We start from the raw sequence: 25,624 nt of genomic DNA, 5'->3' as shown, positions 1-25,624 counted from the left end.
CAAAACTAAGGCTAATTCGTGATCACTTCGAAAAATTCGAAATTTTCAGATGGAAAACTTAAAATGGCAATATCTCCTAAACTAAGCATCCTACAGCAAAACAAAGGTTAATTCGTGATCACTTCGAAAAATTCGAAATTTTCAGTTGGAAAACTTAAAATGGCCATATCTCCTAAACTAAGCGTCCTACAGCAAAACAAAGGTTAATTCGTGATCACTTCGAAAAATTCGAAATTTTCAGTTGGAAAACTTAAAATGGCCATATCTCCTAAACTAAGCGTCCTACAGCAAAACAAAGGTTAATTCTTGATCACTTCGAAAAATTCGAAATTTTCAGTTGGAAAACTTAAAATGGCCATATCTCCTAAACTAAGCGTCCTACAGCAAAACTAAGGTTAATTCGTGATCACTTCGAAAAATTCGAAATTTTCAGTTGGAAAACTTAAAATGGCCATATCTCCTAAACTAAGCGTCCTACAGCAAAACAAAGGTTAATTCGTGATCACTTCGAAAAATTCGAAATTTTCAGTTAGAAAACTTAAAATGGCCATATCTCCTAAACTAAGCGTCCTACAGCAAAACTAAGGTTAATTCGTGATCACTTCGAAAAATTCGAAATTTTCAGTTGGAAAACTTAAAATGGCCATATCTCCTAAACTAAGCGTCCTACAGCAAAACAAAGGTTAATTCGTGATCACTTCGAAAAATTCGAAATTTTCAGTTGGAAAACTTAAAATGGCCATATCTCCTAAACTAAGCGTCCTACAGCAAAACAAAGGTTAATTCGTGATCACTTCGAAAAATTCGAAATTTTCAGTTGGAAAACTTAAAATGGCCATATCTCCTAAACTAAGCGTCCTACAGCAAAACAAAGGTTAATTCGTGATCACTTCGAAAAATTCGAAATTTTCAGTTGGAAAACTTAAAATGGCCATATCTCCTAAACTAAGCGTCCTACAGCAAAACTAAGGTTAATTCGTGATCACTTCGAAAAATTCTAAATTTTCAGTTGGAAAACTTAAAATGGCCATATCTCCTAAACTAAGCGTCCTACAGCAAAACAAAGGTTAATTCGTGATCACTTCGAAAAATTCGAAATTTTCAGTTGGAAAACTTAAAATGGCCATATCTCCAAAACTAAGCGTCCTACAGCAAAACTAAGGTTAATTCGTGATCACTTCGAAAAATTCGAAATTTTTGGTTTGAAAACTTAAAATGTGCATATCTCCTAAACTAATCGTCCTACAGCAAAACTAAGGTTAATTCATGATCATTTCGAAAAATTCGAAATTTTCAGTTGGAAAACTTAAAATGGCCATATCTCCTAAACTAAGCGTTCTACAGCAAAACTAAGGTTAATTCGTGATCACTTCGAAAAATTCGAAATTTTTGGTTCGAAAATTTAAAATGGCCATATCTCCTAAACTAAGCGTCCTACAGCAAAACTAAGGTTAATTCGTGATCACTTCGAAAAATTCGAAATTTTCAGTTGGAAAACTTAAAATGGCCATATCTCCTAAACTAAGCGTCCTACAGCAAAACAAAGGTTAATTCGTGATCACTTCGAAAAATTCGAAATTTTCAGTTGGAAAACTTAAAATGGCCATATCTCCAAAACTAAGCGTCCTACAGCAAAACAAAGGTTAATTCGTGATCACTTCGAAAAATTCGAAATTTTCAGTTGAAAAACTTAAAATGGCCATATCTCCTAAACTAAGCGTCCTACAGCAAAACAAAGGTTAATTCGTGATCACTTCGAAAAATTCGAAATTTTTGGTTCGAAAACTTAAAATGGCCATATCTCCTAAACTAAGCGTCCTACAGCAAAACTAAGGTTAATTCGTGATCACTTCGAAAAATTCGAAATTTTCAGTTGGAAAACTTAAAATGGCCATATCTCCTAAACTAAGCGTCCTACAGCAAAACAAAGGTTAATTCGTGATCACTTCGAAAAATTCGAAATTTTCAGTTGGAAAACTTAAAATGGCCATATCTCCTAAACTAAGCATCCTACAGCAAAACAAAGGTTAATTCGTGATCACTTCGAAAAATTCGAAATTTTCAGTTGGAAAACTTAAAATGGCCATATCTCCTAAACTAAGCGTCCTACAGCAAAACTAAGGTTAATTCGTGATCACTTCGAAAAATTCGAAATTTTCAGTTGGAAAACTTAAAATGGCCATATCTCCTAAACTAAGCGTCCTACAGCAAAACTAAGGCTAATTCGTGAAATTTTCAGTTGGAAAACTTAAAATGGCCATATCTCCTAAACTAAGCGTCCTACAGCAAAACTAAGGCTAATTCGTGATCACTTCGAAAAATTCGAAATTTTCAGATGGAAAACTTAAAATGGCAATATCTCCTAAACTAAGCATCCTACAGCAAAACAAAGGTTAATTCGTGATCACTTCGAAAAATTCGAAATTTTCAGTTGGAAAACTTAAAATGGCCATATCTCCTAAACTAAGCGTCCTACAGCAAAACAAAGGTTAATTCGTGATCACTTCGAAAAATTCGAAATTTTCAGTTGGAAAACTTAAAATGGCCATATCTCCTAAACTAAGCGTCCTACAGCAAAACAAAGGTTAATTCGTGATCACTTCGAAAAATTCGAAATTTTCAGTTGGAAAACTTAAAATGGCCATATCTCCTAAACTAAGCGTCCTACAGCAAAACAAAGGTTAATTCTTGATCACTTCGAAAAATTCGAAATTTTCAGTTGGAAAACTTAAAATGGCCATATCTCCTAAACTAAGCGTCCTACAGCAAAACTAAGGTTAATTCGTGATCACTTCGAAAAATTCGAAATTTTCAGTTGGAAAACTTAAAATGGCCATATCTCCTAAACTAAGCGTCCTACAGCAAAACAAAGGTTAATTCGTGATCACTTCGAAAAATTCGAAATTTTCAGTTAGAAAACTTAAAATGGCCATATCTCCTAAACTAAGCGTCCTACAGCAAAACTAAGGTTAATTCGTGATCACTTCGAAAAATTCGAAATTTTCAGTTGGAAAACTTAAAATGGCCATATCTCCTAAACTAAGCGTCCTACAGCAAAACAAAGGTTAATTCGTGATCACTTCGAAAAATTCGAAATTTTCAGTTGGAAAACTTAAAATGGCCATATCTCCTAAACTAAGCGTCCTACAGCAAAACAAAGGTTAATTCGTGATCACTTCGAAAAATTCGAAATTTTCAGTTGGAAAACTTAAAATGGCCATATCTCCTAAACTAAGCGTCCTACAGCAAAACAAAGGTTAATTCGTGATCACTTCGAAAAATTCGAAATTTTCAGTTGGAAAACTTAAAATGGCCATATCTCCTAAACTAAGCGTCCTACAGCAAAACTAAGGTTAATTCGTGATCACTTCGAAAAATTCTAAATTTTCAGTTGGAAAACTTAAAATGGCCATATCTCCTAAACTAAGCGTCCTACAGCAAAACAAAGGTTAATTCGTGATCACTTCGAAAAATTCGAAATTTTCAGTTGGAAAACTTAAAATGGCCATATCTCCAAAACTAAGCGTCCTACAGCAAAACTAAGGTTAATTCGTGATCACTTCGAAAAATTCGAAATTTTTGGTTTGAAAACTTAAAATGTGCATATCTCCTAAACTAATCGTCCTACAGCAAAACTAAGGTTAATTCATGATCATTTCGAAAAATTCGAAATTTTCAGTTGGAAAACTTAAAATGGCCATATCTCCTAAACTAAGCGTTCTACAGCAAAACTAAGGTTAATTCGTGATCACTTCGAAAAATTCGAAATTTTTGGTTCGAAAATTTAAAATGGCCATATCTCCTAAACTAAGCGTCCTACAGCAAAACTAAGGTTAATTCGTGATCACTTCGAAAAATTCGAAATTTTCAGTTGGAAAACTTAAAATGGCCATATCTCCTAAACTAAGCGTCCTACAGCAAAACATTCGTGATCACTTCGAAAAATTCGAAATTTTCAGTTGGAAAACTTAAAATGGCCATATCTCCAAAACTAAGCGTCCTACAGCAAAACAAAGGTTAATTCGTGATCACTTCGAAAAATTCGAAATTTTCAGTTGAAAAACTTAAAATGGCCATATCTCCTAAACTAAGCGTCCTACAGCAAAACAAAGGTTAATTCGTGATCACTTCGAAAAATTCAAAATTTTTGGTTCGAAAACTTAAAATGGCCATATCTCCTAAACTAAGCGTCCTACAGTAAAACTAAGTTTAATAAGCGTCCTACAGTAAAACTAAGGTTAAAAAGCGTCCTACAGTAAAACAAAGGTTAATTCGTGATCACTTCGAAAAATTCGAAATTTTCAGTTGGAAAACTTAAAATGGCCATATCTCCAAAATTAAGCGTCCTACAGCAAAACTAAGGTTAATTCGTGATCACTTCGAAAAATTCGAAATTTTTGGTTCGAAAACTTAAAATGGCCATATCTCCTAAACTAAGCGTCCTACAGCAAAACTAAGGTTAATTCGTGATCACTTCGAAAAATTCGAAATTTTCAGTTGGAAAACTTAAAATGGCCATATCTCCTAAACTAAGCGTCCTACAGCAAAACTAAGGTTAATTCGTGATCACTTCGAAAAATTCAAAATTTTTGGTTCGAAAACTTAAAACTAATCGTCTCCTAAACTAAGCGTCCTACAGCAAAACTAAGGTTAATTCGTGATCACTTCGAAAAATTCGAAATTTTCAGTTGGAAAACTTAAAATGGCCGTATCTCCTAAACTAAGCGTCCTACAGCAAAACTAAGGTTAACTCGTGATCACTTCGAAAAATTCGAAATTTTTGGTTCGAAAACTTAAAACTAATCGTCTCCTAAACTAAGCGTCCTACAGCAAAACTAAGGTTAATTCATGATCACTTCGAAAAATTCGAAATTTTCAGTTGGAAAACTTAAAATGGCCGTATCTCCTAAACTAAGCGTCCTACAGCAAAACTAAGGTTAACTCGTGATCACTTCGAAAAATTCGAAATTTTCAGTTGGAAAACTTAAAATGGCCATATCTCCTAAACTAAGCGTCCTACAGCAAAACGGTTAATTCGTGATCACTTCGAAAAATTCGAAATTTTCAGTTGGAAAACTTAAAATGGCCATATCTCCTAAACTAAGCGTCCTACAGCAAAACAAAGGTTAATTCGTGATCACTTCGAAAAATTCGAAATTTTCAGTTGGAAAACTTAAAATGGCCATATCTCCTAAACTAAGCGTCCTACAGCAAAAGTAAGGTTAATTCGTGATCACTTCGAAAAATTCGAAATTTTTGGTTCGAAAACTTTTGGTTCAGTTGGAAAATTAAAAATGGCCATATCTCCTAAACTAAGCGTCCTACAGCAAAACTAAAGTTAATTCGTGATCACTTCGAAAAATTCGAAATTTTTGGTTTGAAAACTTAAAATGTCCATATCTCCTAAACTAATCGTCCTACAGCAAAACTAAGGTTAATTCATGATCATTTCGAAAAATTCGAAATTTTTGGTTCGAAAACTTAAAATGGCCATATCTCCTAAACTAAGCGTCCTACAGCAAAACTAAGGTTAATTCGTGATCACTTTGAAAAATTCGAAATTTTTGGTTCGAAAAATAAAAATGGTCATATCTCCTAAACTTAGCGTCCTACAGCAAAACTAAGGTTAATTTGTGATCACTTCGAAAAATTCAAATGGCCATATCTCCTAAACTAAGCGTCCTACAGCAAAACTAAGGTTAATTTGTGATCACTTCGAAAAATTCAAATGGCCATATCTCCTAAACTAAGCGTCCTACAGCAAAACTAAGGTTAATTCGTGATCACTTTGAAAAATTCGAAATTTTTGGTTGGAAAACTTAAAATGACCATATCTCCTAACCTAAGCGTCCTGCACCAAAGCTAAGGTTAATTCGTGATTACTTCGAAAAATTCGAAATTTTTGGTTTGAAAACTTAAAATGGCCATATCTCCTAAACTATTCGAAGATGGGCTATATCTGACCATATCTTATAATAGCCCCTATAAAGACCGATCTGGCGATTTAAAGTCTTAGGCCCATAACAGCCACATTTTTTTTATCCGATTTCTACTGAAATTTGAGACAATGAGTTGCGTTAAGACGCTCGAAGTCTTTCTTCAATTTGGTCCAGATCGATCCAGATTTGGATACAGCTCCCATAGTCCGATCTTTTAATTTAAAGTCTTGGACCCATAAAAGTCGCGTTTTTTGTCCGATTTCGCTGAAGTCTAGAACAGTAAGTTGTGTTAGGCCCCTCGATAACCTTCTTGAGATGGCCCAGATCGATCCAGATTTGGATATAGCTGCCATATAGACCGATGTCTCGATTTAAGGTATTGGGCCCGTTAAAGGCTCATTTATTGTCTGATTTCGGTGAAATTTAGTTAGTTGTGTTAGGACCTTCTACAACGTTGTTGAATTAGGCCTAAATCTATCCAGATTTGTATATATCTGCCATATAGACATATCTCTCGATTTTAAGTCTTGGGCCCTTAAAAAGCACATTTATTATCCAATTTCGCTGAAATTTGGGACAGTGGGTTGTGTTACGACATTCTACATTTTTTTTTAATTTGGCCCAGAACGGACCAGATTTGGATATAGCTGCCTATAGTCCGTTCTCTCAATTGAAGGTCTTGGCCCGTAAAAGGCTCATTTTTTTGGGACCATAAAAGTCGAATTTTTTGTCCGATTTCGTTGAAATTTAGAGTTGTTGAGTTGTGTTAGGCCCCTCGATATCCTTCTTGAATATGGCCCAGATCGGACCAGATTTGAATATAGCTGTTATATAGACCGATTTGTCGATTTAAGGTTTTTGCCACCTAAAAGGCGCATTTATTATCCGATTTTACTGAAATTTACACAGTGACTTACGTTAGGTTTTCCGACACCCGTGTCCTATATGGTTGAGATCGGTCTGTATGTAGATATAGCTGCCAAAAAGACCAAAATTGAATTTGGTCAAACTTGAAAATATTTGGATATTGCTGCTATGGGTGCATAAATAATGAATTTTTCACCGGATTATGTAAACCACCCAAGGTGGTGAGTATCTATATTTCGGCCCGGCCAAACTTAATGCCTTTTTACTTGTTCTTGTTTGTTGATGAAGCATCTCTACAAAGATGTTCATAGAACAAATTTTGAACCAAAAAAATTAAAAAAACTTTTTGAACATTTAAACTTTTACACCACAAATTTTTGTAAAACGGCAACTCTGGCAGCTACCATGACTCTTGCTTGGAAAGACGGACAAACGAACCTTTTTTTTTTGCTTCGTCTCTGCAGCCTTCGCTTAAAAATACAAGAAATAATAATCGCATAATCGCTCTGCTGCAACTCAAGAATACGAAAAAAAAACACGCGCCCGTTTCTTACCAAGATGTAGTAAGGTAGCTTAGTGCTCTTCAAGTTACCAAAGACTCTGTTGCTCTTTGTGTGCTGAAATTGGAAACAATGAAACAAGCATAACACAAACCGACCAAAAATAAAACGAAGCAAATAAACCGAGAAAAATTTGCAATTATTATTGGTGTTTGTACAAGGTTCATTTCATGGTTGCATGTAAGCAAAAATGTTATGTTGTTATTGCAGCTTGCTTGCTTGTCAATGCTATTATGGCCAAGATGAGGTGCATGCCTCGCTAAGGCATTATTAGTCATTGACAATTAAAAATCAATCGATTACTCATGGCACAATGCCTTAATGAAATATATTTATGAACAAATAGCTATGATCTCAACAGAACTTCACCTTAATGGTCGGTTTTGGTACTTGAGGTTTATTGCATTAGAAAATCAGAAAAAGGTAAACAAAGTTACCTTTGAAACCTAGCACCATGACTTCTGATTCCAAAAGTCAACTTAGTTTATGAGCGTATGTGAAGGCTCCGTTTTGGTTGTGGCATGCCATCAGACTGACTCAGACATTTTCGTCTATTGCGAATCACAGGATTAGGAGAAAGAAGATGTCTTCTAGTTGCTACCATTTAACCATCCAGATCACTTTGAAAAAGACTAAAAACTTCCAAATGTTCACATGTTCACATGTGCTAGTTTAGTCAAGTTCTCAATGAGAGGAGAACCTAAAGTGGTACCCCTTCAGCCTGCCAGTGCGGGACTCATACACAGCAGATGTTCTATAGTCTCTTCTTCCTCGACGTCCTCACAGCTTCTACAAAATTCATTACTAACAACCTTCAGTCTGTCTGCATGTTTTCCGATTAGACAGAGACCAGTCATGACCGACACTATTATTGAGACGTCCGTTCTAGCCATCGACAGCAAAGCGGTAGACCTCTTTAATTCTATATTTGGCCACATAATATTGGAATGTGTACAACCGTTCATTTCATTTTAAACCATCTTTCTCTCGTTGCCTTTCGGGATTGATCCTGAAAACCTAGATTAGGCTGAATTCAGAAATACGTTCTTCAGGGATTTAATGGGGCTGCCTGGCTGTCGGAGATCACCTGTATCGGCAATAGCATGCATATAGTAAGGGCTAGTCCACTGAAACAGCCCTTCACAACCTAGTTGGCAACTTAGAGGGTTCTCACGCTGTTAAGGAATATACAATGGTAGCATTTCTTGGCATTGAAGGTACCTTCATTAATGTAAAACCGACGTCAATCTTGAAGGAGCTGGAGTTTCTAGGCATCAACTCTACCGTAAGAAAGTTTATTAATAACTTACTTACTAAAAGATGCATTACGGCAGGCTTGGGATCTGTAGATCTAAAAATATGGGTCAGCAAAGGAACACCTCGCAAAGGTATACTGTCTCCTTCACTTTGGGGCACAGCCATAAACAATATATTATTGACCCTGGAAGAAAAAGGTGTAAAAGTGGTCGCGTGTGCTGATGACGTAGCAATTGCGGTTAGGGGAAAGTTTCCCAGCACTCAAAGGGATATACTTCAGAAGCTCTACGTGCCACAGCAAAGTGCGCTACCGAAAGTAGTCTAGGCATAAATCCGTGCAAGAGAGAAGTAGTTATTTTCAGCAGGAGATACAAGTTACCTACAATGGCATCTGTCACATTGGGAGGAGAGAATGTTTCATTTACAGAAAGCGCAAAATACCTGGGTGTTTTGTTGGACAGGAAATTACTTCAAATCCAACATTTTGGAAAGGGCAAGAAAGGCAACTCTTGCCCTATACACCTGCAAGAGAGCCATTGGCAAAAGTTGGGGGTTTAGACTGCGCGTTATACATTGGGTATATACTGCAGTTGTCAGACCTATAATGCTATATGGTGTTGTGGTTTGGTGGACGGCGCCTTAAAAGTCCACCTACTGTACAATACTTAACCGGATCCAAAGGATGGCTTGTTTGTGCATCACAGCCGCACTGAGGACGTCACCATCTGATGCATTGAATTTAATGCTACACCTTTTGCATCTGGACATTGTGGCTAGAAAAATTGCTGTGAGCACTGCTGTAAGGGCAAGGGAGCTTTCACTTTCGTCATGCGGTGGCTACTGTAGACACTATGTTTTCATTGATACAATGAATTGATAGAATGAACAGAGTAGACTTTAACGCACAGAAGAAGCAGTGCCGTTTCTTGTCTCACAAGCGATACACTGACCCACTTCAATCGTCGATATCTATCGACGGCATAGATATTGAACAGTCAGATGCTCTTAACGTTTTGGGCATGAAGATACAATGTGATGTCCGTTGGTCAAAACACGTATTCGAAGTGTCGAAAGAAGCATTTAAGTGTTTGGGATTTATTTAGCGGTGCAAAAAATATTTCACCTCTTCTGATCTTCTCAATATCTATACTACCTACATCAGGCTGAGTATGGAATATAGCTCTCATATATGGCCAGGAGCTCCAAAATCATCCTTGGAGCTACTTGGCCGTGTTCAACGGAGAGCGATGGTGTTGATTGGGGAAGTAGGATATCCAACTTTATTGCTTCTCTTGAACATCATCGGTATGTGGGTAGCGTTGTATTGCTCTATCGTTATTTTCATGGCGTGTGTTCCAGGGGCCACCGCAGCGCAGAGGTTAGCATGTCCGCTTATGACGCTGAACGCCTGGGTTCGAATCCTGGCGAGAGCAACAGAAAAAATTTTCAGTGGTGGTGTTCCCCTTCTAATGCTGGCAACATTTGTGAGGTACTATGCCATGTAAAACTCCAACTCTCCAAAGAAGTGTCGCATTGCGGCACGCCGTTCAACCTCGGGTGTAAAAGGGAGGCCCCTTATCATTGAGCTTAAACTTAAATCGGACTGCACTCATTAATATGTGAGAAGTTTGCCGCTGTTCCTTAGTGGAATGTTCATGGGCAAAATTTGTATTTTTTTTGTGTTCCAGGGATATTCGTCTTCTTATCCCTGACATTAGGATGTTAACCAGGAATACAAGACTTGCCAGGAATCCCTACCATTTGTAATTGATTGGCCAATCGACCGAACCATGCATTCAAAGATAATTCATTTTTCGCACGAACCATTCGTATGTGGTTCGGGCGAAATTGATTACCGTCTAATGTCTTTCCCACCGACATTGACATTCAGAAATTTATGACCAATATCAATAAACACTACTCCCTCTTTCTCCCCTCCAATCCTTAACTTTCCTAATTGCCAACGCAATACACTGCATACATAGGGGACATCCCCTGCGTGTTGGTTACGTGAAAAAATAGGCCGATGTTCCAGGTTCCAGACAGGGTGGATTACACCATGCCTAAGCCGCTTTTTGATAAAAATTACTGCACCACTTTTGCTGATGGAACCATTTGGATTTACGATATCCTTGGCAACATAAGTTACATAGACTTCCATACGGATGGTTCCAATTAAGACGACCAGGTGGGATTTGGGATGTACTCAAAAGATCTAGAATTGGTCATATCGAGAAAGTTTGCTGACCACTGTAGTGTGTATCAAGCGGAGATCCTTGCGATTAAAGAAGTAGGGGAATGGTAAGATCTAGTGACATAGCGACAACTTGCTATCTCTGGGAATCTTTGTTCTAGGACATGTTCTATTAATGACACAGTAATAGGACGAAAATCTTTCGCCTTCGTATGGTACGGTTTTCCTGCTTTTGGAATGAAATTACCTTTGTGTCCCTTCATCCTACAGGTATATACGACATGCTGATACAAGCATAGTATAGCTCCCTAACCCAAAGAGTCATCCTGTCGGACATAGCTTGTTATTCAACCGGTGATACATCATCAGGGCCTGGCGACTTACTTAAGTCTTTTTGAAAAGAAAATGAGAACTCAATCCATTATAACTAAAATGACAGAAACCATCTAAATTTGCAGGCAGGGCAATAAATCTAAGCCACCATTGTCATGAGAATTACTCAAACGATCTTCCATCGAGCTAAGGAGGGACTTCTATCCCATTTTCAGACAAAAAAAAAATGCATTCATTTCTTGACCTTTGAAAGAACTCATTCGGAGTAGTCTTCGAGACTAGATATTCTGATTTGGTCACAACACACTTGTGCGCATGCGTAACCAATAAAGAAACGGAAATGCCATGGTCACAATGGCAGACTAGCTTGCAAAGCATTGCTTTGAGTAGGCATTTTTTTTTTTGCCAATAAGATTCTGCGTATGTCTGGTTGGGGGGTTATACAATGCTAACCCAACAAACATAGCGAGCTTACAAAAATCTTGAAATATTGGGTTGCCCAAAAAGTAATTGCGGATTTTTTAAAAGAAAGTAAATGCATTTTTAATAAAACTTAGAATGAACTTTAATCAAATATACTTTTTTTACACCTTTTTTCTGAAGCAAGCTAAAAGTAACAGCTGATAACTGACAGAAGAAAGAATGCAATTACAGAGTCACAAGCTGTGAAAAAATTTGTCAACGCCGACTATATGAAAAATCCGCAATTACTTTTTGGGCAACCCAATAGCATAAACAAAACTGTCCTATCTGTGGAGAATATGTTTTCTGAGCGAATTTCTTTGGTAAATTTGTATAGATCGGCTGCATGTCTTAACTGAAAAAGTTTTCTGGGGCGGGTATCTTTTTTTATGATTGAGTGCGCAACTGACTAATGAATGTTTAAATAGCATTTTGACTATATGGTGTGGCATTGAGCATCGCCACTACCATAAGCAGCCTTTTGTCAAATGCATTCCCTCAGAGAAGATACATTAAAGTTCCTAAGCTCAACAACTAGTAGATTTACATACACATATGCAAAAATATTTTGACATATGGATGCAGTGGCAGACCAACGCTTGGGTAAAACCAAAAGGTTGAACATATTCTAAAGTAGAGTAAACAAAAGTGAAAAACAATCGGGCTATCGGTTTTTATTCCCACCAACATAGTGGGGGTGGGGAGTATATTTATCTCATCTTTTCGTTTGCAACATCTAGGGACCTATGTTCATCTATTCTTTTGCCCGTCCGTCCTCTGTCAGTCGAAAGCACAGTTACCTTCGAACAGGTTTAGCTAGAAGCTCCAACGACTTCTTACTGACGTATATCGGTTGCTATTATAAATGTTCCAAAACGGTCCATCATTTGATAAAACGGCCATTCAAGTCGACCTATAGCAACAATTGTGCAACATGACTTTTGTATGATTTTCACCTTCGATGCCAAGTATGGTCCTGATCGGTCCATAACCTGATAAATTTTATCTCCTGATTTGACTTTTTCTAGCAATTTGTTTTGTGATATCACTTCCATTATTCGTGCCAAGTATGATCGAAACGTACTATAGCCTGATACGGTACATCCAGGCTGAATCTTATATACCCCAATAAGATTCGGCTCTGTCTCTATTCTAACTTTTCAAAACTCTTAAAACCAGATTTTCCTCCATATCACGGTAACTTTGTTCCACAATCTTGCCATTTAGTTGAGAAACTCATCCCAAGCATGCAGGACACATCACCATAAGAAGCAACTAATGTAGCACTAACAGCAGCAGCAGCAGCAGCAGCAAAAGCAATAGAACAATACAGAACGTGGTCATTAAATTGCAATTGACTTTTATTGCAAAAAGGTTTCTACTTTTCGAATTTTTATGACCGTACAATAAAAACAAATTATGTTGCATGCAGTAGTAGCCATTGCTCAGCCAGTCTGAACAAACGATAGCAGTTGTACTTAACAACTGCAATGGGCTAAGGTCTCAGAGTGGCTGCACCTCATTCCTCCAAAAGGGAACGAAGGCAGCAAATGCAGCACAACTGCAGCAACTGTTGCTATTTTTAGTTTAATTAAAAATGCAAATCTATACTCGACTCTGTTGATGCTATTTAGTGTGCTGAATGAAGTAGCAGCCCAAATGGTCAATGGTCACTGGGATGAGCATTCGCTTTAAAAAATCATGCTTTCTGACATTTTGACCAGTAATTGCTGCTGACTTTTACTAACCAAAAATGTATATGGATGTAATTAACAGTTGCTGGAATGACAATGACTTCTATGCCAGTGACCTGTTCACTAACTGTACCAATGCTACATGATACTATTGCACACCTACATTGCACAGTGGGTATAATGTAAAATGGCATTAAAGTCAGTATTTCAATGAAATTTTCTCTAAAGACAAAATTTCAATCAAATTGCAAGAGACAACTCGAGTAGAAGACATAGTTTCACTGACATCTTCTCTAAAGACAGAATTTCAACAAATATATATACTTAATGAGTTTTTTCTAAAGTCAAAATTTCAATGAAATTTTCTCTAAAGTCAGAATTTTTAAGCAATTTTCTGTGAAGACAAAATTTCTGAAATTTTCTGTAGAGACAAAATTTATAAATTGTCCTTAAAGACAAAATTTCTCTGAAAAACGAACAAGCTCAAACTTCACATAGAAATAAGTGCTGTCCAATTCAAGTTTAAACTCAATGATAAGGTACTTCCTTTTTATAGCTGAGCCCGAATGGTGTGCTGCAGTGCTACACCTCTTTGGGGAGAAGTTTTTACACGGCTACCATACCAAATGGTACAGTACTTTATAAATGTCGCCAGAATTAGTAGAGGAAAATCACCGTTGATAATTTTTTTCTGATGTTCTCGTCAGGATTCGAACCCAAGATATCAGCGTCATAGGCGGTCATGTTTACCTCTGCGCTAAGGTGGCGTCCTAATATGGGTGCTACATCAGTTTACTTACGGATTTGGATCATACTAAACATAGAAGTTGGAAGGCAATACACATTTCCTTATGCCAAATTTCAGTAAAGTTGGTGGAAAATTGGGGCTTCTAGGGGCTCAAGAGCTTAAATATGGGGATTGGTTTATATGGGGGCTAAATCAGTTTGTAGGAGTGCCGAAGGGGTTACCATGTACGCATATGACGCCTACGACCAAAGACAAAAGTCAATGAATTTATCTCTAGAACCAAAATTAATGGCGCCCCACAAATTTGTTTTCAAATAATTTTGTTTTTATCCAAAATTGAAGCTACTAGGTAAATTTTCTTAGCCCTTTTATTGTTCGAAGTAGCCATATATTTAATTTTTCGAATTTCATTTCACTGTACAACATCAACATCACCACTATATACACGCATGTAATGTTAGCATACTTACACACTACTTTGGTTTATAAGTATTCATTTGGTTAATGTATCGCATGCACAACAGTGATATTTGTAAGGGTGTGTGTAAGTGTTTTGAAGTTGGCTATAAATGCAACTGCCACCATGCTATGACAGATGCCAGTAAAAGCTCATATGGCTATGCAGTTGTGTCGATGAAAAGAGCAGTGAAACCTGATGCTGCTATTCCAATAATTAAAATTTGTGGGTTTCTAAATGAGTCTCCTAAAAGTAGGCTACACACAATTTTTGTGTTTCATTAGAACTATTGAAAACGATTAAATTTAACAATGTGAATATGAACATAGAATATTTCTATCATTGTCATTGTCGTAAAGTGGAGATTTTGGGGAGACTAAACAATGAATTTGAATCAATCATTGAGCTTAAACTTGAATCGGACGGCATTCATTGATATGTGAGAAGTTTGCTCCTGTTCCTTAGTGGTATGTTTATGGGCAAACTTTGCAATTTGCAATACAATGAATTTTGAAAAAACACGAAATTAAGAAAAATTAAAGAAACTCGTTTTTAATACATATATTGTTGGCTATACTTAAGTTTTTTGTATTATTGGGTTGCCCAAAACGTAATTGCGGATTTTTCATATAGTCGACGTTGACAAATTTTTTCACATCTTGTGACTCTGTAATTGCATTCTTTCTTCTGTCAGTTATCAGCTGGTACTTTTAGCTGGCTTTAGAAAAAAGTGTAAAAAAAGTATATTTGATTAAAGTTCATTCTAAGTTTTATTAAAAATGCATTTACTTTCTTTTAAAAAATCCGCAATTACTTTTTGGGCAACCCAATATATTGACAGATTTCATTTCTTCGGTGACTTATAGTAAAATTGTATGCGCAATATTTCTTTCTTTGACCATATGCTCCTAGGGTGAAAAATAGTGGGAGAATTTGACTGATTTCCAAACCGTCCAAAAATAACACTTAAGGTGTTCAACAAAAATTTTCCAATGAAATGTACAATTTAGTACTTTAATTTTCTTAAAAGTTTCTATATCTATACTAACTGAGCCCGGCCCGCTCCGCTGCTCCCGGTAACGTGATGTTGGAGAGGAGTATTCTAAATTTCGAAATTTCTGTCTAAAATCAGTTGAATATCGATTCTAATTTTCCTGTGGATTTTTCAACTCTCAAATACCTCTTATTGAAACCCCACATTGGAATGGTCAGTAAAATTTCTGTTTGGGTGTGTGGTTGTATGGACCCCAAGAGACTTGGTCCCAAAAATGAAGGTCAATTTCGTGCTTTGCTCCCAAAGACCTTTCATTTAAGATCCATATTGCCATGGTCTATAAATATGTCCGAATTGAGGGGTTTTTCTGGGGGTGGGGTGAACCATGAAACACTAAGTCCCACAATTGGATATCAGATTCGTTTTCCACTTTCAACTACCTTAAATTTGATACCCATATTGCAGTGATTGGTCTTTAAATCCATTTGGCGGATGTTAGGGGTGGGCAGCCCTCCTAGGCACCCCAACCAAAATTTTGATACCAAATTTTCGTTTTTAGGTTACTGTAAGTTTGCAAAGAAAATTTCGCTTAAATCGCCTTGCCCATCTCCGAGATCTGGTGTTTTTGAAAATTAGGGTGAGGGGGTCAAATAATAACCCAAACAACCGCAACGAAATTCCTATACAAAATTTTTCTTTATTCAAAGCACCGATAGGTTGTCATAACAAAGATAAATGCTGTATGATCAATTTTGACCACTCTGCCCTCTCACTGTTCACGTTGGCTTCTCCAAATTAGTGCCATCTACTGGCTGTTTTCTGAATCCAATTAAAAAAAGCCAGTAGATGACTCTAACTTAAATGTTAATGCTACTCGCTTGGAGTGGCTTAACGCCTATAACATTGGTCATCATGTGGTGGTTGTCTGTAAAAGGCTATTTGACCACCTATCAAATAGTTATATTGCCATATTAAGCGATCTTCTTCTTGCTAAAAAAAACTAATTTTCCAGTCTATATATTCTGTGCGTTGGCGACAGTTCTTAGTAGTAATGCTTTAAACCATGTTAAACTTTTGAACAAAAAGTTAAAAAAAAAGTTTAAAAGTTAAACCAACAGCACGTCGTTTGGACTCGTCTGGGAAAAGAAGGCCCCATATCAATGAGGCCCTTATCCCATCACGCTGAAAGTCATAATTTAGGGGATATGTCGGCCTATATTTATTTGTGTCCCCAAACTAAATAAATCACACAGTGACCTATTAGGTCATTATGATTGTTCGACTGTTTTGGGGTGAGGTGGTCCGCTAGGTATATTAGCAGAATAAAGATATCAGATTCGCAGTCCACAACCTTATAACTTTGATTTGAACCCCATATTGTCATGATTGGTGTATACAGCCGTTTGATAAAGCGTGTCCATAGGAGGGTTGTGCGCCACACCCCATCTGTCACGTGAGTCCAAATTTGAATGACACACTCCACTAAAAAAACTCTATCACTTGATCCCCAATTGTTTTAATAGGTCAAATAACCTATTGGAGGCAATTTAATGGCATGTTAGTAATCGGCTCCCAACTAACATCCATTTGAGTCTCATATAGCAATGGTCGAGTAATATTCCCATTTTGGGCGTTTTTTGGGCGTGGGCGACCTCCAACCACTTGGAACCAATTTATTATGTTATTTTAGTATTCTATTCCCGAATACCTTTCATTTGAGTCCTATATTGATATGTACGTCCAATTTTCCTGTTTGGGGAGTTTTGGGGTGGGACGACCACTTGGGTACTTGAACCCAATATTTAATACCATATTCGTATTTTGCTCTCCAATACCTTTCTTTTGATATTCGTTTTGTCCCCATGGATCCACTCTTGATTTTGGATGGTGTTTTTGGGGCAACGGGGGAGGGTCCGACCCCTTCCAATATCAATAAATTATATAGCCTATACCTCCATCCTGACCATATTCGTCTACTTTCGAATACCTTTCATTCGTGTCCCACATCGTCATTATAGTCCAATAAACCTATTTTAGGAATATTTGGGGTCGGGGCGGCCCACCAGTTACTTGGATCCAATTTTTAGTATGAAATTCGTAGTCTGCTTTTGAATACCTTTCATGTGGGTCCCATATTGTCCCGATCAAAAAGTACAAAAAATTTAAAATAATTTTGTTTTTTCCCAAATTGACAACGAAATTTTTATTCCTTCCACCTTAGGATGGGGGTATACTTATTTCGTCTTTCTGTTTGTAACTCCTCAAAATATTCCTTTGAGACCCCATAAAGAATATATATTCTTGATCGTCATATCATTTAAAGTTGATCTAGCCATATCCGTCCGTCCGACTTTCTGCCAGTCCGTTTGTCTGTCGAAAGCACACTGGCTTTCGAAGGAGTAAAGCAGCCGCTTGAAACTTTGCAAGAATACTTTTTATTAGTGAAGGTCAGTTGGGATTACCTCTAGCCTCTAGCCCCTAGAGGGCGCAATTTTACGCGATTTGGCTGAAATTTTGCATGAGGTGTTTTGGTATCAGTTCCAACAACTGTGCTAAGTATGGTTCAAATCGGCGCATAACCTGATATAGCTGTCATATAAAACGATCTTTAATTTTGATTTCTTGAGCCACTAGTGAGCGCAATTGTTATCCGATTTGGCTGAAATTTTGCAGGAAGTGTTTTGATATGACTTCTAACAACTGTGCCAAATATGGTTTTAATTGGTCCGTAACCTGACATAGCTGCCATATAAACCAATCTTGAATCTTGACTCATTGTGTCACTAGAGAGCGCAATTATTATCCGATTTCGCTGAAATGATGACCTAAATCGGTTTATTGCCTCATACAGCTCCCATATAAACGGATATCCTTATTTTACTTCTTGAAGTAGGGGTTCAAGAAGTAAAATAGGGCTCAACAACAACTTCTGCTACGGTCTCCAACATTTTGTTCAATTATGGTCCGAATCGGACGATAACTTGATATTATACCTCCAATATCATAGCAATTATTTCCTTTTATCATATGTTTGCCTAAATAGAGATACTCGAAAAATGCGATCCATGGTGGAGGGTATATAATATTCGGCCCCGCCGAACTTATCACACTCTTACTTGTTTGGATTTTAGTTGTTCAGTGACTTATATGATAGGGTAAATTTTTATCTTTGACATCATCCACCTAAAATTAAATATTTTGGGTGAATTCGGCATCAAATTAAAAAAGTGCTACATTGACTCTAAAATGTTCTTTCAAAATTTATTGATTTATGGCGTTTTGGTAAAATTTTGGGTTTTTGTACATTCAGACAATGAAATTTTATGACAAAATTTTTTCCAGAACAATTTGATCCGCTCTTTTTGAGCTCTTTTTTTAAAAAGGTACCTAAAAGACCCCTTTACTGAGTCACTTAAGTGTTGCAATGTTCGCCAAAATATTCCTCGTAGTCTTGTCAGTAATATTGCCAAGGACATTATACGCCTAAAATAAAAGTATAACGAGTAATTGTAAGCCGAAAACTTAGAAAAATGTCCAGAAGGGAGGTACTTCCCCCTCTTGCTTGGTTACTCTTCAATGTAAACTTTCAAAATGCCGATACAAGTGCCTTAAATATTTGCTCCCTCTTTTATAATCCATGCGATTTTCCCTGAAAAAAGTTGAATTATACTCTACAGTGTAATTAAAATGTGGTATCGAAAATAAAATATTTATAATTTCATTTTAAGAGGAGATGAAAAGTTCTGAAAGGGTCCAATTAATTTAAAAATATCCGATTTATGTATTTATTTATGGAAGCCACTTGCAAGTGCAAAACTTACAAATGATGAAACAAGGTTATAAATATTGCCACACTTGGAAATTTTGTGAAAACTCAGTTTTGTAAATTTCCATTTAATTTCTACTGCTCTTTTACAGTACAGCTACTGTTCTTTGTTTCATGCATTATCGGAATGTAGTTTAGATGGCAGTAATTTAAGCGTCCAACCAGTTGACACAACGCCTGCCAGGTAGACTGACACTAAAATTCCACATTCATACTTACATTTGTACATGTAATTATTATGTATGGTGGATGGATGCATTTGTGTGTAGCAATGACTGTGCAACAACATTAACTGTATTACGAACGCAATGCACTTTTGTTTGTATGCAAATTTGCATTACATTTTGGTTGATGTACTCTGAATTTTGCCATTGGTCATTCTTTTGCCTGCCATCTGCCACATGTATGGGACAGAACCTGCAATTGAGTGACAGACTGAACTTATGAGTTAATCCAAATGGATATTTGTCGCAACGCTTGTCAAAACTAAAAACCATTTGGAAATTCTTACAGATTTTGCTTAAGTGATGAAGTGGGCTTACTTTAGTCTTACATCGGGGATGATACAATTGAGTTCAAGGAGCTTTTTTTAAGCATTGGTGGATATAAGATAAAGTATGTTAATGTGGTCATACAGCTCATACATCTCGTGGTGCAGACGACACCCGAGGTCTGGCTGCAATTGGCCTTTCGGTGCCTATCGGATATGTATCTTTGTCTTGGAGGAGGGTTAGAGTGTGTTTTATACCACATGCAGGAAAGTTGCAATACTGTACAGACAAGGATTTTAGTCCGATTAGTCTCTCCTCCTTCTTTGCTTTGAGATTTTAGATAATTTTGGATTTAAGCTAGAAGTGTTCCATTTCTCGAGATATCAGCACGGGTATATTAAGCGTATATCAATACACTCGGCTGATAGAAAAAAGATGTTGCAAGATCATGTACCAAAGTTGTCATTATCATACACAGACGTTGTTGGAGCATGGATCCTTTTTTGAATGCACCGACCGTTATGAACATCATCCCTACAAAATGTACACCATGTATGTATAGCATCTTTGAGTTTAAATGACTCCAAAAACATTATATTGGGTTGCCCAAAAAGTAATTGCGGATTTTTCATATAGTCGGCGTTGACAAATTTTTTCAACGGCTTGTGACTCTGTAATTGCATTCTTTCTTCTGTCAGTTATCAGCTGTTACTTTTAGCTTGCTTTAGAAAAAAAGTGTAAAAAAAGTATATTTGATTAAAGTTCCTTCTAAGTTTTATTAAAATGCATTTACTGTCTTTTAAAAAATCCGCAATTGCTTTTTGGGCAACCCAATATATAGGCAGGTAAAAGGTTCGTAAACATTCAATTGCATGGATGGAACACAGGTTCGATACTCAGCAGCATACAAAACCTTTTTGCAATTTCTAAAAAAACTGTGCACTAAACGTTGTCAGAATATGAACGAGGGTGTACGTTTCATTCATAAAATGTGTTGTTGTTATAAACATTTGTGATGTGATAACATCAGTATGGTGCTTCATTTTTATCAACGAATGTGGTCACTTTGTCAACGTCGTGCTTGATTTTTTCTATGGGTGTATACTATAAGGAATTCACGATGACAATGTTTTTATACCCTCCAACATAGGATCGGGGAATACTAGTTTCGTCATTCTGTTTGCAACTCCTCGAAATATTCGTCTAAGACCCCATAAATATATATATTCTTGATCGTTATGGCATTTGAAGTCGATCTAGCCATGTCCGTCCGTCTGTCTATCGAAAGCACGCTAACTATCGAAGGAGTAAAGCTAGCCGCTTGAAATTTTGCACAATTACTTCTTATTAGTGTAGGTCGGTTGGGATTGTAAATCGGCTATATCGGTCCACGTTTTGATATAGCTGCCATATAAACCGATCTGGGGTCTTGACTTCTTGAGCCGCTAGAGGGCACAATTCTTATCAGATTTGACTGAAATTTAGCATGAGGTGTTTTATTTTGACTTCCAACAACTGTGCTGAGTATGGTTCAAATCGGTTTATAACCTGATATAGCTGCTATATAAACTGATTTGGGGTCTTGACTTCTTGAGCCTTTAGAGGACGCAATTATTATCCGATTTGGATGAAATTTTGCATGAGGTGTTTTGTTAAGACTTTCAACAACTATGCCCAGAATAGTTCAAATCGGTACATAAATTGATATAGCTGCCATATAAACCGTTTGGGATCTTGACTTCTTGAGCCACTAGAAGGCGCAATTCTTATCCGATTTGGCTGAAATTTTGCATGAGGTGTTTTGTTATGACTTCCAACAACTGTGCTGAGTATGGTTCCAATCGGTCCATAACCTGATATAGCTGCCATATATATCGATCTGCGGTCTTGACTTCTTGAGCCGGAAATTTTGTACAATGGCTTCTCTCATGACTTATCATATGTGGCAAATATGGCATGAATCGGTTTATAGCCTAATAGAGCTCCCCTATAAACCGATCTCCCTATTTATATTATTATATTTATATATTATTATTTTACTTCTTCAGCCCCTAAAAAGCGCAATTCTTACAAGATTTGGCTGAAATTTTACACAATGGCTTCTACTATGATTTCCAATATTTAGTTCAAATATGGCCCGAAATGAACCATAACTTGATATTGTTCCAATAACATAGCAATTCTTTTCTTTTATGCTTTGTTTGCCTAAAAAGAAATACCGTGGCAAGAGCTCGACAAATGCGACCATGGTGAAGGGTATATAAGATTCGGCCCGGCCGAACTTTGCACTTAGAACTTAGCGAACTTAGTTTGGATAATGAGTATGACATTGCCATAGAGAGATAGATGGCTCGACCAATAGAATGTGCGAAAAGGGGAAGAACATGGCAACGCCTCAGGTTGGAGTCGTTTGACCGTTGTTTTAGATTCTTATGTTGGACATGGTTCTGTCCATGCTGGAGGCGAAAGTGATCAGAGTGTGTATTTTTTGTCGCCAATCCCATCATTCTCGTCGAGTGTAAAATTCTAACCACTTACTGTTAGATTTATATGTACAACATCTTGGAATGCGGTCATAGCGTGTATGCTAGAAAGGCGAAAATGGTTCTGTTAACACGAAGAAGAAGGATTTCGGAGTTTTGATTACCGAGGATGCAGTGTGTAACCCGTAATTTTCGAAAACGGTCAAATTCCTAGGTGTGATTCTTGATAGCAGATTGTACTGGAATTGTAATAGAGGGTTGAGGGTAAGGAAGGCCTTTGCTTTACTCATGTCGGAAGCTCACCGGTAGTAGTAGAAGTATGCTACCTAGGTTGATGCACTTATTTTATATGGCGGTAGTAGGGCCAGTTTTAACGTATAGCTGTCATGTTTGGTGACCAGTAACGGATCAAGGGATACATGAACGCAATCTAAACAGGTTTAATAGAGTGGTCTTGAAATTTCACGACTGCCACCATGGGCACTACTGCGACTAAGGCGCTGGAGATTATGGTGGGAGTCCAACCGATCGATTTGTTTATAAGGGATTTGGCAGTGAAGGCACTTTTTAGACTACAGCAGATCGGCCAGCTTGGGAGAATCAGAACTGTGCAAAGTATCCGATCTCGGATCTTGACTTGAGCCGCCAGAGGGCGCAATTATTTTCTGATATGGCTGAAATTTTGCAAATAGTGTTTTGTTTTGATTCCCAAGAACTGCGCCAACTATGGTCTAAATCAGTTAATAGCCTAATATAGCTCCCATATAAACTGATCTTGACTTCTTGAGCCGAGAGAGGGCGCAATTATTTCCCGATATGGCTGAACTTTTGAACAAAATGTTTCGTTTTTATTTTCAACAACTGGTCCATGTATGGTCTAAATCGGTTCATAACCTGATACAGCTCCCATATAATCTGATCTCCCGATTATACTTCTTGAGCCTCTGGAGGGCGTAATTCGTATCTGATTTGGCTGAAATTTCATACAACAACTTCTTCTATGACCTTTAATATACGCTCCAAATCGGTCCATAAACTTTTATTGCTCTCATATAAACAGATTTCCCGATTTTATTTTTTGAGCAACTGTTGAGGTATTTATTATCCGATTTGGCTGAAATTTTGTACAAAGACTTTCAGTTTGGTCAATAACAGAAAACCCAAGTATGGCCCAAATTGGTTCTTAACTTGTTATAGCTGAAATAGCATAGTAGTTCTTATCCATTATCCTTTGTTTGACTATAAGGAGATATCGGTCAAAGAACTTGACAAATGTAATTCATGGTGGAAGGTATATAGGACTCGGCCCGGTCGAACGTTGTACGCTTTTAATTGTTCCATGTAATTTTTTGTTGTTGAAATAATTTTTTTTTACTTTGAAGACAATAGGTTTTAGTATCTTTTGCTCCAAAGTCTCTTTGGTTGTATTTTCTAGATCACTACAAACACCAACGATTTGAATGTGAATGTTTTGTTTTTATTCTATGGCAATGTTCAACAATTTCTTAGGATGGGCTTAAGCTCAAGTAGTTTGAATATGTCAATACTTGATGAGCAAAAGTGGGGAACCTTGAAATTCAAAACGATAGCGGCAACTGCTTTGTTGCAATGTCGGCCGGCCGGTTTTCTTTGTTGTTGTTATTAGTCTAATTGCCTTTGAAGAAAATGCGACTTAGTATACATTGCAATAACTTTTATCTTAAGAAATATTTCTTTGAAGAAATTTGTTATTGTACAGGTGCACTCGTACGAATTTTGTTTAAGTTGCGGACTTACAACTGGTTTCCAATTACATACATAGGGCAGAGGCTTGTATTAGGCGGACAGTGTGTGAAAATGGAAGATTTGCTAAGAATTAAATTTCTATGGCATCTGATAAAACTTTCAAAGCGACACATATAAGAAAAGCTAAATATTGGGCCTGGCAACATGACCTATGCAAAATAGAAAAAATGTCTAAAATATTTAAATCTTTCAGAACTCTCAACCTGAGATTCGAACAAGTAAATCTAAATGATAAAACATAAAATTGAATTGTAAATCGGATGAGAAACGGGCGCGATTCTCATCCGATTGAAAATTGGAAATTTTGCACGACGTGTTTTGTTATGATATTCAACAACTCTGCCAAGAATGGTTCAAATTGGTCCATAACCTGATGTAGCTGTCATATAAACCGATCTTGGGTCTTGAATTCTTGAGCCTCTAGAGGGCTCAATTCTTATCCGATTTGAATGAATTTTTGCAAGATGTGTTTGGATATAAGTTCCAACAGCTGTGCTAAGTTAGGTTCAAATCGGTCCATAACCTGATACAGCTGTCATATAAACCGATCTGGGGACTTGACTTCTTGAGCTTCTAGGCGCAATTCCTATCCGATTAGCCTGAAATTTTGTACGGCGGATCCTCGCATGACTATTAATATGCGTGTTTGTTATGGTCTGAATCGGTCTATAGCCTAATACAGCTCCCATATAAATCAATCTCTCTATTTTACTTCTTGAGCCCCCAGAGGGCCCAATTCTTATTCGAATTGGTTGACATTTTACACAGGTCTCCAACATATAATTATTTTGTGGTCCGAACCGGACCATATCATGTTTAATTTATATTATTATTAACAGACTTTTGTAAGGATGCACATATATTCTCTCGCAAGTAAAATGGCTCTGAATCAAAAATCCCATAAAATGGTTTCTTTTGGATTTGCCTTAAATTTTACAAAAAATAATTCGATAATTAAAATTTTTTTTCTTTCTTACATTTCAGCAATATCTGCCCCACAAATCTCAGGTATGTTAAATCTAAAATTGAATATTTTTAAAATTTCCATTAAAATTTAATGTATAAGGTCTGTTTGGGAATTTTCCCAATGAAAATTTGCTGGAGAGTAAGAAATATTTTACTCTCATATGCAATCTATTTGAATGACACATTTGCTTTTCAAAAAACATCTGTTTGTGGCAAATTGCTGCTGGAAAAGAACTTCCAGCAAAAAATACCAAACTCTCAAAATTTTTCTCTCACGCTCTTTTGTGCTGGCAAATAAAGTAAGCTAACTTGCACAATTTTTTGAGTACGCGTTAACACTCTAACAAATATTTTTATGCATCGGATATATTCAGAAATGAGACTACGAACCCTACCCATTGTGAGAAAGAGTTACGGAATGGGTGATTTTATAAGGTCTTAACATAAAGACGTTATATAACCCAATTCAAAGATCCTAATATTAAAAACTTCAGACAGTGCAGTGACGGGAAACTCAATGCAGCTTAAAGAACAGGGAGCAGAGTAGGTGATGGTACCATCACCTATT

At 36.9% G+C, this 25,624-nt stretch overlaps 1 protein-coding gene across 1 annotated transcript in view; it reads left to right on the top strand.

The window, feature by feature from the left end:
- LOC131997027 (uncharacterized) overlaps window positions 1-25,624 on the top strand; it is a 341,371-nt gene that overhangs the window by 222,797 nt on the left and 92,950 nt on the right. Inside the window, exon 4 of the mRNA XM_059367275.1 lies at window positions 25,075-25,098. Coding sequence (XP_059223258.1) covers window positions 25,075-25,098 — 24 coding nt within the window. The remainder of the gene's footprint in view (window positions 1-25,074; window positions 25,099-25,624) is intronic.

This window comes from Stomoxys calcitrans, chromosome 4, assembly GCF_963082655.1.
Source record: "Stomoxys calcitrans chromosome 4, idStoCalc2.1, whole genome shotgun sequence".
Classification (NCBI taxonomy): Eukaryota; Metazoa; Arthropoda; class Insecta; order Diptera; family Muscidae; genus Stomoxys; species Stomoxys calcitrans.
This window is presented reverse-complemented; position numbering and strand designations above follow the sequence as displayed.